The sequence below is a fragment of the Lissotriton vulgaris genome, chromosome 7 (assembly GCF_964263255.1).
Source record: "Lissotriton vulgaris chromosome 7, aLisVul1.2, whole genome shotgun sequence".
Classification (NCBI taxonomy): Eukaryota; Metazoa; Chordata; class Amphibia; order Caudata; family Salamandridae; genus Lissotriton; species Lissotriton vulgaris.
In genome coordinates, this window is record NC_141695.1 from 957,488,623 (window position 1) to 957,511,640 (window position 23,018).

The following is a 23,018-nucleotide window of genomic DNA, read 5'->3' on the forward strand; positions in this document are numbered from 1 at the left end:
ATTTGGACCCTCTTTAAGAAACATTGGGGTGGAAAATATTACTGCTCCACAGGATCCATAAACTAAGGAAAGTAGAAGATGAGTGTAGGAAATTGGGTTAGAGGTTGAGGGGGGTGAACTCTATTCAAGCAGCAACCACAATTCTTGTCAGGATGAAACACAAAAAAAAACAAATTAACCTATACTTAATCCTCTAGCAGTTTAGCACAAAGCAATCATACTTAAATCAGAGGCAATATGTAAAGTATTTATGCAGCACCTCAAACAGTAATAAAGTGAAAAAACCACACAAGAAAAATCCCATACCAATTAAAAAGAATAGAGAAAAATGTAATAAATTATTCGAGACTACAATGAGAAAAGTCCAATCTGTAGAACTGGAGAGATTTAAGTTAAAAAAAGTGCGTAAAAGCACAAAGTGACAACTGGCTACCTGGTTGCAGGACACAGGGACAAAGGCCATGTACAAACAAGGCTGATGGTAATGAAGCATGTGCTGGATACAGGGACCACGTTTGAGCTGCTGAAGTGAGTACCTTAATTCCTGGCTGCCCAGAATTGTGTGATCCCTCATCAAGTATGTCTCAAGCAGCAGCAATTCCAAGGGGCTGTGGTCAGTGATGTGAGGTCCAGTGTTATAGATTCATCACACAGTGGCAGCTCCAATGAAGCCCACTACCAAATGTCCAGGACTGGGGAAGCACCAGCTGGGGGGCAATACAGCAAGTGGATTCTAGGTTCTGGATTCAAGGTGGTTGGAGCCTTTTCTGTCCCTTAGACTCCTATCAGTAGGCCAGACACCTATGGAGGCACTCTTGTGATCCTTTGCTCAAAATGCAGGTCAAGTCCTTTTTTTATTCACACATAAGGGCAGCAGAGTAGCAGCCCTTCTTGCAGTGTAGCACAACAGTCCTGCTGAGTCTGCCACAGGTCTAGAGGTGCCCTGAAGAGTTATGTCTAAGGGCCCAATATTTATACTTGATGGCAGCTTTGAAGTTGGAGAAGTTTCTCGAGGGTAACACCATTAGAGGTGTTCGGAATTTCATGCCTCGTGCCCTGGCTGCAGCTGTCTGGGGTCACAATAGGCTGGTATGAAACTCTGTGTGCTGAAGCAAAGGCTAAGTAGTGTGTAAATATGGTAGGTGAAAGCTCCTCACCCTATCAAGTCAGAGATGGGCCATCCTGGCAACACCTATTTCTCCTTGTCCTCATTGTCTGGGAGCAATACACAAAGACTGCCTGCCAGCTGCACCTAGTCATGTGACCAAGGATACAGGTTGCAGGCAGTAAACGGTTAGGACAAGAAAATGCCAACTTTCAAAATGTGGCATTTTCAGAATAGTGCCTTAGAATCCAACTTCACCATTAAACAGGGTTTTAAATTACAATTGTTTAGAAACCAGACTTGCCATTCCCGCCTGTTCCCAATTGGAAGTTATCAGTTATTAAATGTACTAAGGGAACCCAATGTTATCCTATGTGAGAGGTTGGTCTTTCAGTAGTGAAAAACAAATGTAAGAGTTTATCATTGCCATGACATGTAAAACTTAGAAGTACATGTCCAATGTAGTAAATACACTTCATCCTGCTCTAGGTGCCCTTTAGGGCCTAACATATGGGTGACTTTAATATATGAAAAATGAGGGGATAGGCCTGAGATAAAGTAAACTTTGCCAGGTCGAAATGATAGTTTAAACTGTCCACACAGGCTGCAATGGCAGGCCTCAGACATGGTTAAAGGGATACTTGGGTGGATGACACAATTAGTTCAGCTGGCCCACTAGTTCTATGTTTTGTCACTTTACTAGGCACTTAAAAATAAATTAAACGTGCCAATTGGGATTGAGCCAATATTACCATGTTCAGAAGAGTGAGCATAAGCACTTTAGTACTGGTTGGCAATGGTAAAGTGTGCAGAGTCATAAAATCAAACAAATCAGGTTCAGAAAACAGGGTGACAAAGGCAAAAAGTCTGGGGATGACTTTGCACAAACTCTTTTTTGTCTGGGTATACTCGAAAGGGAAGGAATGACTTAATTGGATAAGAGTGTATTGAAGAGAAAGGTTTTAAGCATCTTCCAAACAAAGTTGTAGATTTCTGTGAGTATGAGCGAACCGCAGAGATGTCTCTGGATCTGTGTTATTTCTTTCCTCCGTTGGGGAGTAAGACAATCAAAAGAGGCTCTGTTATGTCTTGTGCCAGAGAGGATACTCCATTACAGGCTGAGAATGATTTGGTGGGTGCCACTATTAGAGAAACCCATAGATTGCACAAAAATTAACCAGGATATTACTTTTGTTGGTAAATCAATGTGGGTGTTTGTTGGTGATATTTGAATGTATACGTTTCTTTGGGTTCTATGTTAAAATATCAATATTAACCTCTAACGCCAGGACGCTGCTGCACATACCTGGTTATCGGTCCTGGGTGACCGCAACGGAACACTCACTCCCGGTTCTTCGCCGCTCCCGCTGCCTCGCGATCGCCAGCGCGGGATGGAAGAAGGACTCCAAGTCCCGGCATCCCTTGTCTGGCGTTGCAATCTACGCCATCACCAAGCACCAGGAGGCGCTTGAAAAGTGGAGTGCGGCTGGAGCTCCCTGGGCACCTCTAATGCCAGGACGCTGCTGCACATACCTGGTTATCGGTCCTGGGTGACCGCAACGGAACACTTACTCCTGGTTCTTCACCGCTCCCGCTGCCTCGCCACCACCAGCGTGAGACGGAAGAAGGACTCCAAGTCCCGGCATCCCTTGTGTGGTGCCTGCTATCTACGCCATCACCAAGCACCAGGAGACGCTTGATAAGTGGAGTGGGGCCCTCGCACCGCGCGACATGCGCGGTCGCGCGCTGGGCAGAGCCCGGGCCAAGGGCGGGCCCATCTGAGCCCGTCCGAGACTGGATGAGACTGGACTGGTCCACCCCTCTGTTAAGCTATGTAAAGTGAGTCCCATTGTGACTGTCTGAGTGTTGTTTAATTGCTGTTGCTTACCATAGTTTGTCGAGAGGTTTAGTTAGTGCCCTTCAAAAGTATTACAGGGAGCTTCTATATATTATTGGAATTCCTCATTCTTTCCCATCTCCCTCGAGAAATTTGCTGTTACCGCTCAAAGTATGGGGGAGAGTCCGCCTCCAATTTCAAGGCCTAATACCCGACACAAAGCTTCTGTGCGCACTCCCACTATTAAACCAACTGCTATTGACAAAATATTACGGCAGGCGATAGGAGCTGTCTCTAATGAGATAGAGCGCACAGAACGTAAGCTCTCCTTGACGCCAATAATTCCATGCCCATCCTTGACCTTGGAAACAGGAGTCTCAGACTCATCTCAGATAGTAGATTTGTCGGTTAGTCCTGATCCAAAGCCACTTTTGGAAAGGACACCTCCTGTTTCTGGTCCCAAATCTGATGTGGGGGGGCAACTAGGAAAGGTGCCCCAAGGAAACAAAAGGCAAATAAGGGGGGAAGCAAGTGAACCCCTCTTTGAGAGTTGCGCCTAAGACTCAGATTGCGAGTAATACATCCGGTGGGAATAGTCTTCAAGCACTAGAGCCCCCGCCATGGGCTACAAATAGGCCAAAAGAAACCAAAGAGCACTTGGAAAACTACATCCACAGTGAGATATAAGCTCTTAGACAACACTTAGAGAAGCTTACACTGCTGGTCGACTCATGGTGGAGCAAAATTGATGCCCTCTCTAACACTATAGACAATTTGAAGATTTCTGAACAGGCCTCTATACAACAGAGTAACCAAGTGACCATATCCCCCGATACTGCGTACAGAGAACGTAACACTGTAATAGAGCCCCTCTCTTTAGCTAACCACTCTACGGTCTTGGGGGGGTCTCGACCTGGGGCATCAAAGGAGAGAGTGGACGGCAAAGGCCCGATGACAATGGTACCAGCAATGGGCATGCCAGCGGAATGTAATTTTTCCAGTAAAAGTAGAGGAGACTATGGGAATAATGATGACACTAATAGATCCACACCTAAACCCCATCTCCCATGTATAGACTTACCTCCTTCATCGACTCCTTATACTGTTATTCTAACTGGAGTCCCTGAGTTGGAAATGGATAGAGTCGAGCTTTACCCGGAATTAAAAAATAAAGTTATTTTTTGGTTAAACAAAAACAGACCATTGCTCCCTTAAATTCAGAGCAAAATCTTTTTTTGCTAGGCGGGTTAGCTGGCTGGGACAAAAAAAGAAAGACATACAGGGGGATTGCGCAGTGATTACCTTCAGGGATACTTGAGCGGTTCGTCATATTTTAAATTGGGACCATGCAAGGGAGACCAGTGGTATAAGGACCCTTCCCCTCGGTTATTTCTATCCTCCCACTCCTCTGATATAAAGAATGGTGAGGGGTATACAAAAAATGGGAAAACAAGAGCCCAAACTGACCTCCTGTCAAATATGAGACGGGCCCCGAAACAATCCAGTTTTTTAATATCCCAGTTAGTAACAGATTCAGCAGCTTATATCTAGTTGATTGTCTGGATCCTTTAGTAGAAGCTGCTGAAGGTATAACCACCCAGCTACCACTGCTACAAAAATGTGAAAGTATTGAGCAAGGGGTTTGCTATTTGGGGGATTTAACGGAGGTTACAGAAGATCCGGATGGACTGAGAGCCCCATCGAGTATACAGGGGGATTTCTCCAGAACTTCACAAGATTATGAGGGGGTACTTTGTCAAATAATTCAGCAGGAGGTGGAAACTCCTGACCTCCTGACTGAAACTACGCTAGATTTACACCACACAAAGGTTCACTCATGGAAAATAGCAGGTCTTGCCTCCAAGTTGGATCATCCTGATTAGGGAGCTTATATTGACAACCATGAGCTATGCCTCTTCCAAGAGACATGGTCTGCTACTCCACTATATAGGCTAGGATATGCAGCTTACTCAATCCCAGCTCTACAGGGCCAAAGGGGGAGACCCTCAGGGGGCCTTTGTATTTGGATTGCCACCCATTTGGGGTGCTCTATTAAATTCCTCAATACTGGTTCCTTGGACATACTTTGTATTCTCCTCTCGCTTAATGACTAATCTAAATTGGCTATTATAAATGTATACTCGCGGCTAGTGAAGTTGGGACAAACCTTGCTGACCTTAGACTCTTTGTCTTCCTTTCTTTCGACCCTTCCAGAGTCTGTCCATCTAGTTATTGGAGGGGATTTTAATTGCCATTTTGAACCACTCAATCGCATAAGTTCCAAAATTACAAGTGAGGAAGACTCTGTTTGGTCAATCCCACATTGTAACACTAATCCAACAAGGGGGTGGTCCCCCCTTGCCCTTCAGTTGACCTCACTTACACTCACTTATTCGCTTAGGGCCTGTAATGGTCAATTCTCATCAGATAATCAGGGAAAAACCCAACCTTCAACAAAATAGGACAGGCCTCCATAATTGATTATATTTTGGTTGATGTTGAGAAATGGTCCAAAACCCGGGATTTTGTTGTTGAACCCCAATTTGAAAGTGATCATAATCCATTAATACTTGACGTGTGTATTCCTCAATTTAGGAAAGATCATGGCCACCCCACCCAATCCCCTCCAAATGTAATCATAAGAGAAGGTGGTAGAAGAGTTTGCTGGGGTATAATATCTGCATCAGATGAGAAAATGGCTTCCTTGTATACCGAGATTATCCCTTTTTTAGAGTTTGCTTTCTCTCTGATCGAAAACTATCAAGACCAAGAATTAATGCTGATGATGAAAACCAATGATCAGGAGATGTTTTTAAAATTGGCAGCCTTTTTTTATAAACATGAAAATACCAATAAGCCCGACCCCAAACCGAAGCACCAATGGTTCAACAAGGCGTGCAGGAAAGCTAAGATTGCACTGGTACAAGAAGTTAAGAATAAGAATGTCTTAGGTATCAGATCAGTCAGGTCTCATTCAAAAAAAACCTTGGCAGAGGCAAAAGCAGCCTGGGAGAACGGGAAATGGGAAGCGATCGGGAAAGCTTTGGACACTAGAGATATGCGTTTGTAGAGAGTGGGTTAAGATTTTTGTAAGTACACCTTTAATAGAATGTATTATTACATGGAAATAAATCTTCTTTTCTTTCCTGAAATCTTTGGAATTTATTGGGATTTATTTTGAAAGAACTTCCTACAGCGTTGCTTTTGGAATCTAGTGAAGACTGGTTACTCCGAAGGCAACCTGGCCATTGCTCCAAATCTAGCGGAAGAAGCTTGGAGATCGCATTTTAAAATTTTATATTCTAAGTCCCTGAATGATACTGAAGCGCAAGGGGTAGTGGATGTTCTTCATAACCCCTTAAATACGGTACCACCTCCCTGAACATTGTTGGAAGTTACCTTGACATTGGGCAAGATACTTCCTAATAAGGCACCGGGTCTGGACAGAATCCCTGGTGACCTGTTCAGAACAGAGCAGGCTGTCTGGTCTCCTTATTTGCAGTTTCTATTTAACAATAATATTCAAGGTATGGAGTTCCGCGCGACTTGGGCTGGCACGGAGATTATTCCAATCTTTAAAAAGGTCTCCCCATTAGATCCGGCAAACTATCGGCCTATTAGCCTTATCAATGTCACTCAAAAGATATTTGCCTGTGTCCTTTTGGGGCGACTGCAATCATGGTTGGACGAGTCAAATATTTTAACCTCCTTACAAGCAGGAGGCCCAAAATTTCTACCATAGACCAAATCTTTAGATTACAACTAATTTACTGGAAGACAGTAACCTTGGGAGGGGGTAGTCTTTACCTGACTTTTGTGGACCTTAAGTCCGTTTTTAATTTGGTCTATCGTGAGCAGTTATGGGAACTCCTATTTGACCTAGGGTTGCCGGTTTACCAGTGCCAGCTTTTAAAGCGCCTTCATGAAGGCACCTATGCAAAGGTAAGGTTTGGCAAGAATGGAGAACTGCACCTTTTCCTGTGGAGAAAGGGGTGAGGCAGGGATGTGTGCTAGCGCCAACCCTCTTCTCTCTCTTCCTGAACGGCCCAATTGATACACTCTTAGCGGTGAAGGACATAGACTCACCAAGGCTAGCAAATAGGAAAAAAACAGCTTTAAAGTTTGCTGATGACACGCTGCTCCTGTCTAAATCATCTATCGGGATGAGCGTGTTTTGGATGAGTTTAGTTCATTCTGTAGGAAAAGGAATTTGGTGATAAACATAAAAAAAATATATATGGTTTTCCATGCCAAAACTACCAACTGTCCACATCCACAAATGGATGGTAGAACCCTAGAGAGAGTCCCCATTTTCAATTACCTGGGCATCACATTGAATGACAAAATGGATTGGAGGACACAAATAATGAAGGCTAATTTAAAATTAACGCAGTCAATGGGAGGCATCCTTAAAGTGTATAAAAGCTGCTCCCAAAAAGTGATTGGTCCTCCTGCTGAAATCTACAAAACACAAGCAAGGAGAGCATCCCTCTATGGTGCCGAACTTTGGGGTCACTGCTAACCCAATCCTTTAGAGGTGACTGAGAAAATATTCGTTAGGCAATTGTTGGGTCTCCCAAAAAGGACGCCCTTAACCCCGCTCTGGATGGACCTGGGATTTGGCGCCATATCAGATTAATCGCCTCTCGTCCTCTCCTCTTCTGGCGCCGTATTTGGAATACGCCAGAGTTAATTAATTATAGGGAGGAACTGAGGGATGTTATGTGTAAACTGGGGGCTACAAATCTACCCTGGCTGTCCTATGTCAGGAATCTGTGTTTTTCATTGTGTGGTGGTAATCTGTAGTCAAATCCGGAGGAGACCTGTTCTAGTATTTCTAAAAAAATCCTTAACTCTAGCCTTGAAGGAACATACACTTGCCCAATTAATTCAAAGCACAACCTCATGCTCCTTGACATCAAGGTTTCTTGATGCCAAGCAGCAATATAAACTGGAAAAGACCTTCAACAGTATTCAACCCTTCATGGCACAAAAAACTATTTATACAGTTTAGGCATGGAACCCTTCCGTTAGGTGCATTTATGAATCAATGGAAGGGTACAGCTAAATCAGATTGCCCTGGCTGTTCTCCCTCGGAAGAAACAGAACTCCATGTAATGCTCTTCTGTCCTGCATACCATAGGTCTAGATCAAAGTGGGTTCTCCAGCTGTGCAGAAACTTAGGGCTTAGAAACTATTTAAAGGTTTTTAGGCTATTTAAATACGAAACACTACCATTATTTGTAGTCGTCACCTCGGAATTCCATTTTGCAATGTGGTGTACTCGTAGAGGAGTTTTAAAGGGGACAGAGATGGGTAACAGTTGATGTTGCCCTTTATATCACCTCTCCATTGCCCTCTGCTGCTATATAGTATTGTTCAGAGAATGTGATGACAATAATTGTGTTTACTTTCTTTGTATAGGAATGCCAATTTTTAATCTTATTTTTTTAACTTATTTTTTAACAAATAGTCTAGTTAATTTTGTATGTGATTGATATTGTCTTCTAATAGTTTTAAATATTTTTAATTGTGAGATCCGGATCTTCTTGACATCGTGCTCACCACTAATTTAGGGCCTGGGTAGTCAACTATTGTTTGTTAAGGCTGTGGTATAGATTTAGTTTATTTTTGTCTACAAACGAATGGCTGTTTTTGATCATTTACTTTTAATTGTCCTTTCTCGTCTAATATTTTATTTTATTATACCCAATGTAAAATCTGTTGTGCTTTTATGGCTGTATAGCCAAAATAAAGTATTTAAAAAATATATATAATAAAAATATCAATGAAAAAAATATTGATGTGAAAAAAAAACCTATTCATAAACAGTACAATAATATAAAAACAAAAATATCGATGTAAAAAATATAGAAGTAAAAAATATTAACTTAAAGAAATTACATAACTCAAATAAAACCAAATAAATAATAATAATATTATTAACAAAATAAATTTCATTTAATATATATTTTAACTAATTATAACTAATACATTTAATGTAATAAATATAACACAAAAAAGTGTACATATATTTACTTAAATACATTATATTAACTATTATCTTTATTTCATTTATAAACTTTTTAAATAATATAAAAATAAAATATACACAATTATAAATAATTTAAAATTAAATAAAATATTCTATATTTAATTAAGACATTCAACTTTAAAAAAAGAATAAAACATACATTTAATAACAAAATAAACACAACATTAGTGGAAATGTTGGATAGCGAGATGGTAAAAATTACTATTCCCACTCTAGTGTGTGCAACAGTAGGGAAAGCACTGGATAGCGGAGGGGTAAAAATTACTGTTCCCACTCCAGTGAGTACAACAGTAGGGAAAGCGTTGGATAGCGTAGGGGTAATACTTACTATTCCCACCTCAGTGAGTGCACCAGTAGGGAAAACTCTGGATAGCGGAGCGATGGCAATTACTAACCCTACTCCAACGAGTGCAAGAGTAGGGAAAGTTAATTAAATTTAGTTTCCTAATATTAACATAATTAATAGATAAGTTCAAATATATTATTATTACCAAAGAAAATAAAAAATCATTAATTGCACATTAATTAACACTATAATACCCACATCACACACCTAAATATTATTACACACTTATGATTAATAAGTACTAATTAATTATTCCAAATACATTTTAAAATATCTAATAATTAATCAATAAAAATTGTGTTACTTACCACCCTTCACACCATTTACACATATAAACACCACTCACTACACACACCTAAAATTAATAACACAATTACAATTAATAATTCATTAATGGAAATTAATTTAAAATATGTAATAATTAGCGACCCTTGACCCTTCCACATAGGTCGGTCCCCCTCCGCACAGCACCTACATGAACGAATTAATAAAATAACATGATTAGCTACTAGATAATATTGAGTCTACCCAATTTAGAACATATACTCTGCATGTTCCTTTTTTAAGCACAAGAAATAAAGTAAACAAACACTCCCCGAGCATAACAATACGGACCCTGCCTTCCGGGTTAATCTCTTCTCTTCCGGTTTAAAAGAGGCAGTATTCAGTCATACACAAATCGCGAAAGCGGAAGGAACATCCAGCAGGCTGCCGACGACGCAACTTAGGGATTTTACCCTTACAAGTAAGTGGCAAAACCGTCGCAATGGACACTCTTCTTTTTGTAAAAATCCCGCTGTGTTCGCACAATCTCACCTTGCCCAAATATCGGACTATTTTTTCTTTCGCACGAAGATTACACGCCAGCATTTAATAACCTTGCTAGCGTAACACCGTACCAACACCACAGACTGGAATCTACATGCCAGACTATAAAAACCACTCTCAACTAGCTATTCGCTTTTAATAGACTCAAAAAACAATGTCCCCCCTCTTTTTTGCTTGAGTGCTACGATTTCAGAGTGTAATAACAAAGATGACTTAATTCACCCAAGTCCACCCCTTTGACTTAATTGTATATATAGCTGTGCACTGTGTCTCAATTAAACCTGCCTTAAAAATGTTAAATACCCTAGAATATAGATAATGGCTTGCATTACTAGTACTGTGGACAGAAGGCAATGAGATGGTTTCGGCATTATTTCATACCTCAAAATTTGAACCCTTGTTTGGTAAAGAAATACATTTAAATGCAATCTTATGAATATAGCGTAGAAAACTCTCTAAAAATGTAAATGTTGTATTAACAGATTCTCACTTTGAAAAACCGGATTCTGTTTGGAAAGTAGCACAAATTAGGAAGAATTGTAAAGAACAAACTATATTGTAAATAGGTATGCAGCACCAACCGTAAAGCTTTTTTCTCTTGCTTTACATCCCTCTGGCATGTCATCTTGATCACCTGGAACTACACTATCCTGTTTAACCTGTTTAAATTTGATTATTTTGAATCCCTTCTTTTGTCAATAGCCTGACTAACCACAATTATGATTTATATACAAAATTCTCAAACACTCATGTATTAAAATCACAGAGGTGAATGGCTCTCACCCTCATGCATCCTCTCTTATGTTCCTAACTTGCCACCTGGGCTTACCTTTCCACTGATCTCAAATCAGAAACCTAAACTAGGAAACTATACTAGCGCCTTTCTATCCCGCACCACTCACTTTTTCTTTTCATTTCCATCTCACTGGTATTGGGGTCAAAGGCTAGTTCTTATAAACCACTTGCGTTCATATATGTATCTCTGATCTCTTACAGCCTTGAAAAAGCCCTGGCGCAAATCGCCACAGGGGGCGAAACACGTGTCGGCTGTGCATGTTTTCATCTAAATTAATAAAGAGCATTTTTCTACACAATATGGACTTCTGACTTTGACTATATGAGCAAGGATTCAGCCTAAGGATATCAAGAACTGTTGTTAACACACTCACTACCCCCCTTAAGACTTTATTGTTCAAAACTCAAGAGGTCCAGAGTTTTTTGGAGTGTGTTCTCTTTACAAAAACTATGTGAAAACTGATATGGACTTGGATTTTCCCTTGGACCACTCTCTCTCTCTAGAAGCACAGCTCCGCCTGTGCACGTTCTCTCTCTCCTGCCCCATGTCTCTCTGCCCGGTTTCCCTTCTGCTCCCCTCACTGCCCCTGAGTCTCTCCGCCCGGTTTTTCTTTCTTCTCCCCTCATGGCCACCGTGTCTCTCTGCCCATTTTTGCCTTCTGTTGCTTAGCTGCCCCTGCATTTCTGTGAGCTTCTGCCTTCTGTGCCACTCAATCCCCCCATTTTGTGTGACCTTTCTGCCCTTTCCCATGACCTTTTGCCCTCTTTGCCATTCGTTTCCCCCTCAATTGTTGTGCCCTTTTGCCTTCTTTTTCCTTCGTCACCCCTCACCGCCCCCGTGGCAGTGTCCCCAGCAGCTCTGCCCCCCTGACTGCCCATTCACTGCTCCCGCCTCCCGCCTCCCAGCTGCTCCTCACTTCCACCTCCACACACGTGCCGGCTGCTGCGCGGTCACACCCCTGGCGTGCGGCAAGCCCCGTCTGCGCCCGCCCACACCTGGACTGAGCCCAGCGCCAGAACCCCTGGCCCTCACCATGACGACTGCCGCCACTACAACGCCAGCACTCTGCACGCTCTCAACCTCGGACGGACCCACAACTGCTTCAAGGCTGCCCTGAAACGCATACATGGTCCCTTCACCTGCCGGAACTGCAGCTACTCCAGCCACAGAGCCTATGAACCACCCGCCAAGAAAGACCTCAACCACCTCCGATGCATACTACTGAACACCCGCTCCGCTCGCAAACACGCCGTCAAGCTCGGGGACCTGCTCAACACAACCTCCCCAGACGTCGCCTTCCTGACAGAGACATTGACAAAGTTGAATTCTTCTACCTCGGCCAGGTATGTTTACAAAGGAAGACCAGCAGTCGGAGGTAACTGAAACATAAAAAGATTTATTGCGCTCGAGCGGGTACACCACCTCACAGCTCCATGTGGCTATGAGGGAAGTGGACAACTTACAATAGTCAGAGACAGCCTTATATACTTTTGTGCTTCATAAGCGTAGGTGGGGATGGATATGATAAATCAGCAGCTGTCAAGGATGATTAATGATCTCCAAACAATATCACGTACTGGTCAGGGCCAGTGACTCTGGAAATATGTATACTTGGCTTGCTGAACAATAATATAAAGGTTACTCACTAAACCCCATCAGTCATCAATAATCTTGTGATACACAGAAATAAAGCAGAACTATGCATAACTTGTGCCAAGTATAAACATGGGCGGGCTTGTGGTTACAGAGTCAGGCGCCCATTTGATTAGTCATCCGGATACAGAGCAAAGGTTACATCTCTTGTGTCAACAACGATTCATTACCATCAGCAGTCTTTTGTTAGCTGTAATCTATTTGGAATTAGTTAGATAGGAAAGTTAAGCAAATGAGTCATTGACCTTTAAGCAACATACCCTGCTCTACTTGTGCGTCATAAGGTGAAGTGCAAACATATGCTCTGGGGTCGACTGGTGTATTAACATTTCTTTGTGCAGATGAAGCGGCCACACCATTTGTGCTGAGGTGGCAAGCTAAAGAGACTAATACAAAATGGTGGCTAGGAAACACAAAATGGAGGAGCTTTTCGTCCATTACTAAAAACTGTATTTCCACAATCGGCCCTTTGGACGCAAGGTCCAACATTTTGTTGCGGCCTAATGCACATGTTCATATATGGGCCGGCTGTTACTATAGTGGGCCTCATTGCGCTCATTGACGTAATCAACAGTATTTGCGTCAGGAGGGTTATTATCTGAGATATCAATGTCCATCAATTGTTGGGTTACAACATCCCTCATAATAAGAGCATTAGTCACAGTTATTGGGGGCATTGGGGGTGGTTTTAACAATCGCCCCATACACTGGCAACACATGGGCAGACAATTGATTAGAACACAGCACCCTATTACCACAAGGAAGATAGCCACTAGAAACATCCCTATCTTCCAGCCCCAGGCAGATAAGGCGTTCCAAAAGGAACCTACAGGATCCCAGGGGCCAACATCGCTATGAGCCTGGGCACCTATATCATATAGTCTTTTGACAGCCTGCCTAACCGATGTTGATGAGTCAGGAATATACGTGCAGCAAGATACCCCGATCACTCTACAGACTCCACCCCGTTCTGCTAACATCATGTCTAACACAATCCTGTTTTGAAGAGAAACTAATCTGAGAGCCTTGAGCTCAACTGTTATGTTCTCAATTATGCCTGCTGTCTCTTCTATAGTAGCTTCTAGTAGACGGGACAACCTGCGTATGTTTCTGGAATTTATGGCAGGGCCATACCAAGGAACAAAGGCCTTTAGTACATCACCAGCTATCTCAGCCGCTGTATCCCCTTGATCAACACTCCTCCTACCTCTCAGAGTTCTGGATGCTTTATTCACTTCTGCAGTACTTTTTACAGACATTGCTGGTGTTACAAGACCTAGGTGACAACAGCCACCCCAATTCACTGGTAGCCATATATAGGCCCTGGAGCCACAAATGAAATAAACTGAGTCACCGATATAGAGTGGAACAGTTATTTCCTGGGAAGACACTTCAAATGTCATATTGCAATTGGTACTATTCCCCATGTTGGCGGTACCGTTGCTCCTAATACATATACTCCCAAGCACACTACGCTGCCTCATTTTCAAAAAAGGTATCTCTCTGGTGTCCCTATGGAGCGGAGGTGTGCTATCATTTTTTACCAACAGCAGTGGGGTGAATATGTTAGAAAAAGGGAACGTTGCATTTGGCAAAATAACTCCAGAGCAATTTCCTGACTGGAGAATGTCTTTGTCATAATGGGTGTACAAGGAGGCAGTTGGTGTTCTAGTGGTAGAACGGGAGTTTACTAAGTTGCTGAAGACCCTTATTAGCTCAACTTTCAGTATTGCAATGTGTAATGCATAACAGGATGCTTCAAATGGCAGGGGTACTTGGAGAAGGGGTATACCTTCGTCTACATAGGCTGGGAATTGCATACAGATCCAACAATTATTTTTATCAATTACTTGATGGGTCTGATGAAGTAAGGTAAGGAAAGAATTATGACGCATCTCCTCTCTGTGATCCATATCCTCTGGTGGTACTGTAACTGAGGGGACAAAGTCAGAGGGAAGCTCTGATGGGAGCGGGGCTGTTTTTGCAATTGGATGGTAGAGCTCTAGGAGATACAATAAACCGATGACCAAAGACATTATGCAAAATAACATACAGAATATGCATAGTTTGGAGTACCAGCGCCCCCTTTTGTTCACATTAAGGGTGGAATATGTATCCTCCATTTCTAGTAAAGGAAGATGTCTAGTTGTTCTTCCAAACGGAAGTACCATTCGCTCTCAGAATTTTTTTGATTTCTATAATCTCACAAGTGCGGCAGTTCAACAGTGTTCGTTATAGGCCTCACTGTTTCAGACCTTGCAATTGGCAAATTTGACCTCACACCCTCTCCTCCTATGGGTCGCTGGGCTTCGGAGGTATTTCTTTATTCTCTTTTCAGCTCAGAGTCGGCAGTGTCCTTATTTTACTAACCTCACTGCACAAGTTAGTCCTTTAAAGTTGGCACTATTCAGTGCGTGGCAGTTGGTGCTTGCTCCGTCCTAAGCACTCTTCATCTTCCTTGGGCGTAGATTGTATCCTGATGCAGCTTGTTGATCATCAATGCGTGCAGGAATGCAGTCACCAGTCCTTCGGTCAGAACGGTCCTCTTCCGGGGGCAGTGCTGGCCAGAACGGTGGTGCTCTCTTCACGTTTGAAAGATGAATCCAACTTTTATGTCCGTCACATCGAACCGCCGTCTGTGTGACTAACAGAACCTGCGCTGGCCCTTTCCACCTGGGCTGCAGGCTGTTCTTCCTCACAAAGTTCTTGGTCAGGACCCAGTCCCCGGGTCTGATGTTGTGTACTTCTCCTTCCAGAGGCGGGGACCATGTGTCTCTGACCTGTTGGCGAATGGTAGACAGGGCAGAAGTTAGTTCTTTACAATAGTCCAACAAAGCAGAATGCGTTAATTCTTGCAACTTTGGTGGAGAGGCAAACCCATAGACATTTGCTGGTTTCCCCATGACCACTTCATATGGAGAAAGTCTGTTTTTGGATGTAACAGTTGTCCTCATGGAGAACAAGGCTAAGGGCAATGCATCTACCCAGCTGAGAGTGCTTGATGCACATATTTTTTGCAGTTTATTTTTCAATGTAGCGTTACAGCGTTCCACAAGCCCTGCTGCTTTTGGGTGATAAACTGAATGAAAACTTTGCTTTATCCCCAACCCTTGGCAAACTAGGTTCATTATTTTATTCGAAAAATGTACCCCGTTGTCACTCCAGAGACTCCTGGCCAAGCCATAGCGGGTGAAGTACTCTCTCAACAACATTTTAGCTGTGCTCAATGCGGTGTTATCTTTTAAAGCGAATGCCTCCACCCAGTTACTGAAACTGCATATAACGACCAAAACATATCTTTTGCCATTGGCAGGGGGCATTTCTATGTAATCCATCTGTAGGCATTCAAAGGGGTATTCTGGCAATCTGAAATGGCCAGGTGGTACTTGTATTCCCTTTCCCACATTGTGGAGAGCACAGGTCATACAGTTCTTGGATAGTTTTACAGCTGTCTTCCTAATGTTTTTGTTGACCCATATCTTTTCAATGGTATTTGTCATTCCATCAGCCCCCAAGTGTGCGGGACCGTGAACCATGTGAAGCATGGGTAGGAGAAAGCTGTCGGGCAGGACCCACCTTGTCAAGTATCCCTGTGTGTGCATCCAAGCCCCAAAGTGTGTGTCAAAGTAATATCCTTCCTTAACCCACTGCTTCCTCTCCTCTTCACTTGCAAATTCTTGAATGTCTTTTATCTCTTTGTAGGGATCAATGTTTGTCTCTTCCTTATCAGTCTTTGACACTACATATGTTAAAGTGTACTCATTCAACGCAGTGTGTTTTGCTGTTTCATCGGCAAAGGCGTTTCCCTGACCTACATGGTCTGTGATTTTCTTGTGTGCGCTACACTTCATGACGGCCAACTTAGTTGGTAATGCAAGGGCATTTAGTAGTCTTGTGATCAAGGTGCCGTGCTGTATTTTCGCACCTCCAGATGTGATGTACCCTCTTTCGGCCCATAATCGGCCGAAGTTATGTGCCACCCCCCATGCATACTGACTATCAGTGTAAATGTTTACGGCTAAGTTTTCTGAAAGCTCACATGCTCTAGTTAGGGCAATCAACTCGGCTGCCTGAGCAGACATCTGTTCTATTTTACATGTTTCTACAACTGTTTTATTGGTTGTGATTGCATAGGCTGCAGAGGTAGTTCCATCTGGTCTCTTTAGACAAGAGCCATCCACAAATAGTGTTCCATCGACCTCTTGCATAGGTGTGTCCGCCAGATCAACTCGACCCTTCGTTTCAGTTTCAGTGACAATCACGCAATCATGTTGTACTTCATCCTGCTCCGAAGGGAGAGGCATCAGAGTAGCTGGGTTTATGGTGTTACACCTCTGCAAGGTCACATTAGTGGCCATCAGTATTAGCTCATACTGAGTCAGCCTAGCATTAGTTAAGTGCTGAGTTTTGGTTTTATTCAGCAGTATGTCTACTGAATGAGGTACGTAAACCATAACTGGATGTCCAAGTACAATAGAGTCTGCCTGTCTTACTGCAGCAGCCGCTGCAGCAATATTTTTGAGGCAGTTCGGTAGGCCCCTTGCTACCGGATCCAATGTTGAGGAAAAATAGGCACATGGTCTATTCTTCTCTCCATTTTTCTGGGTTAGTACAGCCATTGCGCATCCTTCTCTCTCATGTACGAACAGTGCAAAATTCTTAGTGTAATCTGGTGTGCCCAAAGCAGGTGCATTGCATAAAGCAGTTTTCAAAGCCACAAAGCTATCTTGATGTTCTTTATCCCAAGGAACAGGATCTTCCACATCTTTGTGAGTTAAGGACAGTAATGGTTTGGCCAGGTAAGAAAAATTTGGTACCCATTGTCTACAAAAGGAGACCATTCCAAGAAATGCACGCACATCTTTTTGAGTTCTAGGTCTGGGAATGTTCTGCACTGTTTGTATTCTTTCAGATGATAATCTCCTCCCACCTTTCGACAGGAGATGACCTAAGTAAGTTACCTCCTGTCGACAGTATTGTAACTTAGCTGGCGAAACCTTGTGTCCATGCAGAGCAAGAAATGTTAGAACATCATGCGTAGCCTGCTTACAAATGTCCTCTGTCTCAGCTGTGATCAGTAAGTCGTCTACATATTGCAGTAATACTGTACCTGGTGGCAAAGCACAGTCATCTAATTGTCTCTTTAATGCCTGGCTATAGATGCTAGGGCTTTCAGTATACCCCTGGGGAACACGACAGAATCTATATGATCGCCCTTGGAAACTGAAACTGAACAAATACTGACTGTCTGGGTGTATGGGGATACTGAAGAAAGCGTTCTTCAGGTCTATGACAGTAAACCACTGGGCTGAAGGTGGTACAGATGAAAACATTGCTGTAATGTCAGGTACAACTGGGTATTGTGGTTCCACTATTTTGTTTATGGCTCTCAAATCAACAATCATCCTATATTTGACCTGTCCCGTTCCATCATCACGTTTAACCACAGGTAAAATGGGACTGTTACATGGACTGCTTGTAACTTCTTGTATGATTTTACGTTGTAATAAGTCTGATATGACTAATCTAATACCCTCCTCCCCTTCTTTAGATATTTTATATTGGGGAATGCGAGGTAACCTGACATTCGGTTTTACTGTAATATGTACTGGCTCAATATCCATTTTTCCTACATCATTTGGTCCATGTGCCCATAATTTTGGATCAATATCCTGTAGTTCAGGTGGTATGTCATGTTTGTCTGAAACCATGTATTGTCTGGACACGTCTTGTTTTTTACAAGTCAGATAGACACCATCTGGTGTACAGTAAATAGTAGCATGCATCATTTTCAAAGCCTTTAAACCAAGTAAATTTAGTGAACATTTCTCTGTTAGTACAAATGGCATACTCCCTGTTATAGGACCAATTGTGAAATCCAATGGTCGCGAAATGGGGCTTGTGACAACAGCATTTGAAAATCCCACCGACTTATCTAACCTTCCCGAGAGAGGAACATGGGGGAGCAAGCGGTGGGAAATCGATGTATTAGTGGCACCAGTATCTAGGAGAAACTTTCTCTCTTCACCTTCAACTACCATTTTTACATATGGGCCTGAAGAATCCACTGGTATCTGCACTCGCTCCCTGTCCTCTCCTGGGCATCCCTATTGTGTCCAGTCCTCGTTGTCATCATATTGTGTATAATCTTGAGTGAAATACGCATTGCTCCTATTATTGTCAAAATAGTTTGTCTGCTCAGTGTCACTATAATTTCTTTGCTGTCCTCTACCTCTCCCCCTGTCTACACGGGGAGTTGAATTTCCTCTGTAAGTGTTTGCATTATTTCTCATACTTTGACCCTGGCCCTGTAACAAAGGGCACTCGTTCTTCCAGTGTCCCTCCTGATAGCAGTTAGCACATTGATTGTATCCTAACCCTGCTCTCTGTTGCGCCGGAGCTGAAGCAGCTCGACCAACCCCACGACTACGTCCACCTGCCCTCTGAAAATTTGTACGTCCTCTTGACCTTCCTCTGTCAGGAAAAGCTTGCTGCATCAATGCCTTTGTTTTTAATTCCTTCATTTGCTTATCCTTCTTTCCCTTCTCTGAGTTTCTCTTATTCTCATAATAGCACGCCATTGTCAATAACTCAGCTGGATCTTTAGCAGTCCAGGTACTTTCGTATGTTTTTATACTGTCCGATAGCTCAGGTAAAATGTTATTAACAAACTGGTTAGCAAAAATGCGCTTTCCTTGTACTGTCTGGATGTCCTGTCCACTGTGTCCTTTAAAAATCTCTTCTATTCTGCTAAAAAAATCAGTCACTTCTTCTCCCTCCTTCTGTCTACATGCAGTCATTTTATCCCAGTCTACTTTTTGTCTAGGCAGAATTTCCTGCATGCGTGTTATAATGTGTCCAGGTAAATCTTTTAACACTTGTGGCACATCCTCTCCTGCTGCTCTGAGATTATCCGCAGCTGCTATGGCTACCCAGTTAATATTTGCGGAATTATGATCTCTAACTGGACGCCATAGTTCCTGCGGTACTAGAAAATCAAACAGAAGATCGACATCTTTCAATATCATGGGCGTTAAACTAAGAGCAGATTCAAGATGCTCATAAAACACTTTCGGATTACTTCTAGGATCAGGCAACTCTTTCTTTAAGGCCAATAAGTCAGCCCTAGTCCATGGAGTGTGTACATATTGTCGGACGGCGGCGCGACCTCCTGCCGCAGGAATTGGGTGTACTTCTCTCATAGGGAAAGCTGAAGCATTATCCCTGAGTTCTGGTCCTGGGCCATAATGTTGGTGGATATGTTTATTAGTGGTATCACACATAATGGCATCTAGTTCTTTTTGGTAATGATAACATTCATCGAATGCATCCTTACACTGTATGTCTGTTAATATGGAGCTCTCGCTATCCCTCCATAATTGTCGTAACCATCCTGGTGATTGTAAAAAAACTGTACTGTTGTCCATTACGAGACGACAATGGTTAAACAATCTATTTGCCATACTATTAATGACAAAGTTCTTAGCTCTTAACTCCATTCCTTCAAATGTTTCCCGGGCTTCTATTTTAGTTATGTCCCCTAAGTCCATCCATTTTTCTGTCATTTTCTTTATAATATCTTTCTCTGCTACGCCTAATCGCGTGGGCCTAACATACGTGTCTGATACCCGTCTGTCCGTCCTTGGTGAACCAAGGTAAGGGGAACCCAACCAATCGTATGGTCTGTGTGTATATACTGTGGGGGAATCACTTTGTGAGACCAGTGGCGTCAGTGGTACTGGAAGTGTCACGCTGGGAAGTGTTAGGGCGGGCGGTGTTGCTGAGGGGTTTCCTACAGATCCATGTGCGCCCTGCGAACCAATAGTAGGGGAGGCTGTTTGTTGGGCCTGAGCCGGTACAACAGGGGCGGATGCCTGTTGGACCGACACGGCAGGAGGGAGCACATGCTGAGTTTGCGGTTGGACAACAATGTTAAGTGGTTGGCCTCCAATACCGGGACCTGGGGGAACAGGATTTTGAATATTATACGGGGGAGGCTTGTCTAACAAGTCCTCTAATACCTCATCGACAGGCGGGCAATTTCTTTTGTCTACTGTGACAAAACACTTTTCTGTTTTCATCCGAAATTCTCTGTCATGCTGTTCAATATTTTCATTTATCTTTATATCATTATATTCTGCTACTTTGGCCGTAGTTGTTTTATTTTTTTCTCTTTCCCTGTCTTGTTTTTGTTTCATGGCCCTAGTTCTAGCAGATTTCTCCCACGTTTGAAATGCCTCAAACATAGCAGGTCGGACTTTTCGTTCCATCATACATTGCTGTAAATACTGTAATTTAGCTAAATCAAAGGTACCATCGATAGGAAACTGTAATTCCTTATTTTTTTTTGTGTACTCATGCCATATTCTATTGTATAGGTTCACAGTTACTCCTTTTTTTATCATCAATATCCAACCAGGACTGCCTTCAACAGGGTTGGGGACGCTTTCGTCCAACCGATAACCTGAACTTACACAACAGAACGTTTTAGAAATGCATTTCTTCATTGTTCCTATTATTTTTAGTTATAACTATTCTTTTACCCTTTTAACCACAATTTATTCAAAACTTGGTTACAAAACTTATTTTTATCAAAACATGCAACAGAACAATCTCACCAATCTGTGGTGTGTCCTTGACTCGTCCTTAAATCGTCCGACTGTTGGTCTTCGGACAACACGTCTGTTTCAAAAGGGAGCAGCTCGTGGACCTCTGCCGGGGAATCCTGTTGTCAAGAGGCCAGTCGGGACTTCAGATGGCAGCTGCTGCGGAGAAACGCTGTCTCCTTCGTGCAGGGGCCCCTACGATCATTCGGTCCTCAGTCGCACCTCTCAACCACGGACTCAGGTAGCCGTTGGATGTCCCACGGAGAGGTCCCACCAGAGTCGCCAGCTGACAAAGTTGAATTCTTCTACCTCGGCCAGGTATGTTTACAAAGGAAGACCAGCAGTCGGAGGTAACTGAAACATAAAAAGATTTATTGCGCTCGAGCGGGTACACCACCTCCTCCGCACCCGACATCGCCATAGCCATCCCAGACGGCTACAAGATCACCCGCAGAGACCACACCAACGGAGTCGGAGGAGGAATTGCCATCATCCACAAGAACAGCGTCAGGGTCCCGACTAGCACCGACGACGCGCTCAGCACCACTGAACACATGCATTTACAGATCCACACAGACCCCAACTCTACCCTCAGAGGCAACCTCGTCTACTGACCCCCCGGACCCCGCCCCCAGTTCAGAGACTACATCGCCGACTTCATCAGCATGTACGCCCTGACCTCCACCGACTACATCCTCCTCAGAGACCTGAACTTTCACCTTGAGAACAAAAACGACAACAACTCCACAACCCTGATCGAAAGCCTCGCCAACCTTGGACTGAGACAACTTGTCACAACGCCCACCCTCTCCGCCGGCCACACGCTCGACCCCGTCTTCTCCTCAAGCTCACACATCTCCATCAGCCACACCACTGAACTCCTCTGGACCGACCACCGCTTCATCCACTTCACCTTCCAGAAACCCACCACACACCACCGCACCCAACAGATCCCCCACCGCCGCTGGAGCAAAAGCACCGAAGACCAACTATATGCAAACCTCGCTCTCAGCCCACCCACCGAACCCTCCAAGACCGACGACACTGCCCACAGCCTCGGACGCTGGATCGAGGACTGCGCCAACACCCTTGCCCCACTGAAGTAACCCCCCCACAGAGACACCAGCAAGAGGGCCAGCTGGTTCGCACCAGAACTCCTAGATTCTAAGCAAGCCTGCCGGAAACTTGAGAAGAAATGGCACATTGAACAAACTCCGGACAGCCATGCAGCACACAAGGACGCCGTCCGCAACCACCACCACCTCATCAGGGCTGCCAAGAAGACCTACTTAAAAGACTGCCTCGACAACAATGCAGATGACAGTAAGGAGCTCTTCAACATCGTGAAGGAACTCTCCAACCCCAGCTCTAGCACCAACGACATCCCACGGTCGCAAGCCCTGTGCGACTCCCATACCACCTTCTTCCACTGCAAGATAGCAGACATCCACGACAGCTTCAACACCCAGACAGCCCCAACAGACAGCAGCACAACAGACACTCTGCACACCATCAACCACGTCCCCCTGCTAGCCTGGACCAACGTGAGCATCGATGACACCATCAAGACCATAAGCACAATCCACTTTGGCTCTCTGTCAGACCCATTCCCACACCACGTCTTCAACAAAGCAAGCAGCTCCATCGCACCCCACCTATGCAACGTCATCAATCTCTCCCTTGAGACCGCGACCTTCCCAGACCTCAAGAACTGGAGGAGTGTGGCTCAATGGTTAGAGTGGCAGACCCTGATGCAGAGTTCAGGCCCAGGACCAGGGTTCAATTCCCGCCT

General features: G+C 43.7%; 2 protein-coding genes across 2 annotated transcripts in view; one reads left to right on the forward strand and one right to left on the reverse strand.

Moving 5' to 3' along the window:
- LOC147702816 (gamma-aminobutyric acid receptor subunit alpha-1) overlaps nucleotides 1-23,018 on the forward strand; it is a 536,635-nt gene that overhangs the window by 147,214 nt on the left and 366,403 nt on the right. The window lies entirely within an intron of this gene.
- Nucleotides 13,121-16,130, reverse strand: LOC147702817 (uncharacterized). The gene has a single exon (XM_086928836.1). It carries the CDS (start codon nucleotides 14,789-14,791, stop codon nucleotides 13,121-13,123), a length of 1,671 nt encoding a protein of 556 aa, XP_086784962.1. The 5' UTR covers nucleotides 14,792-16,130.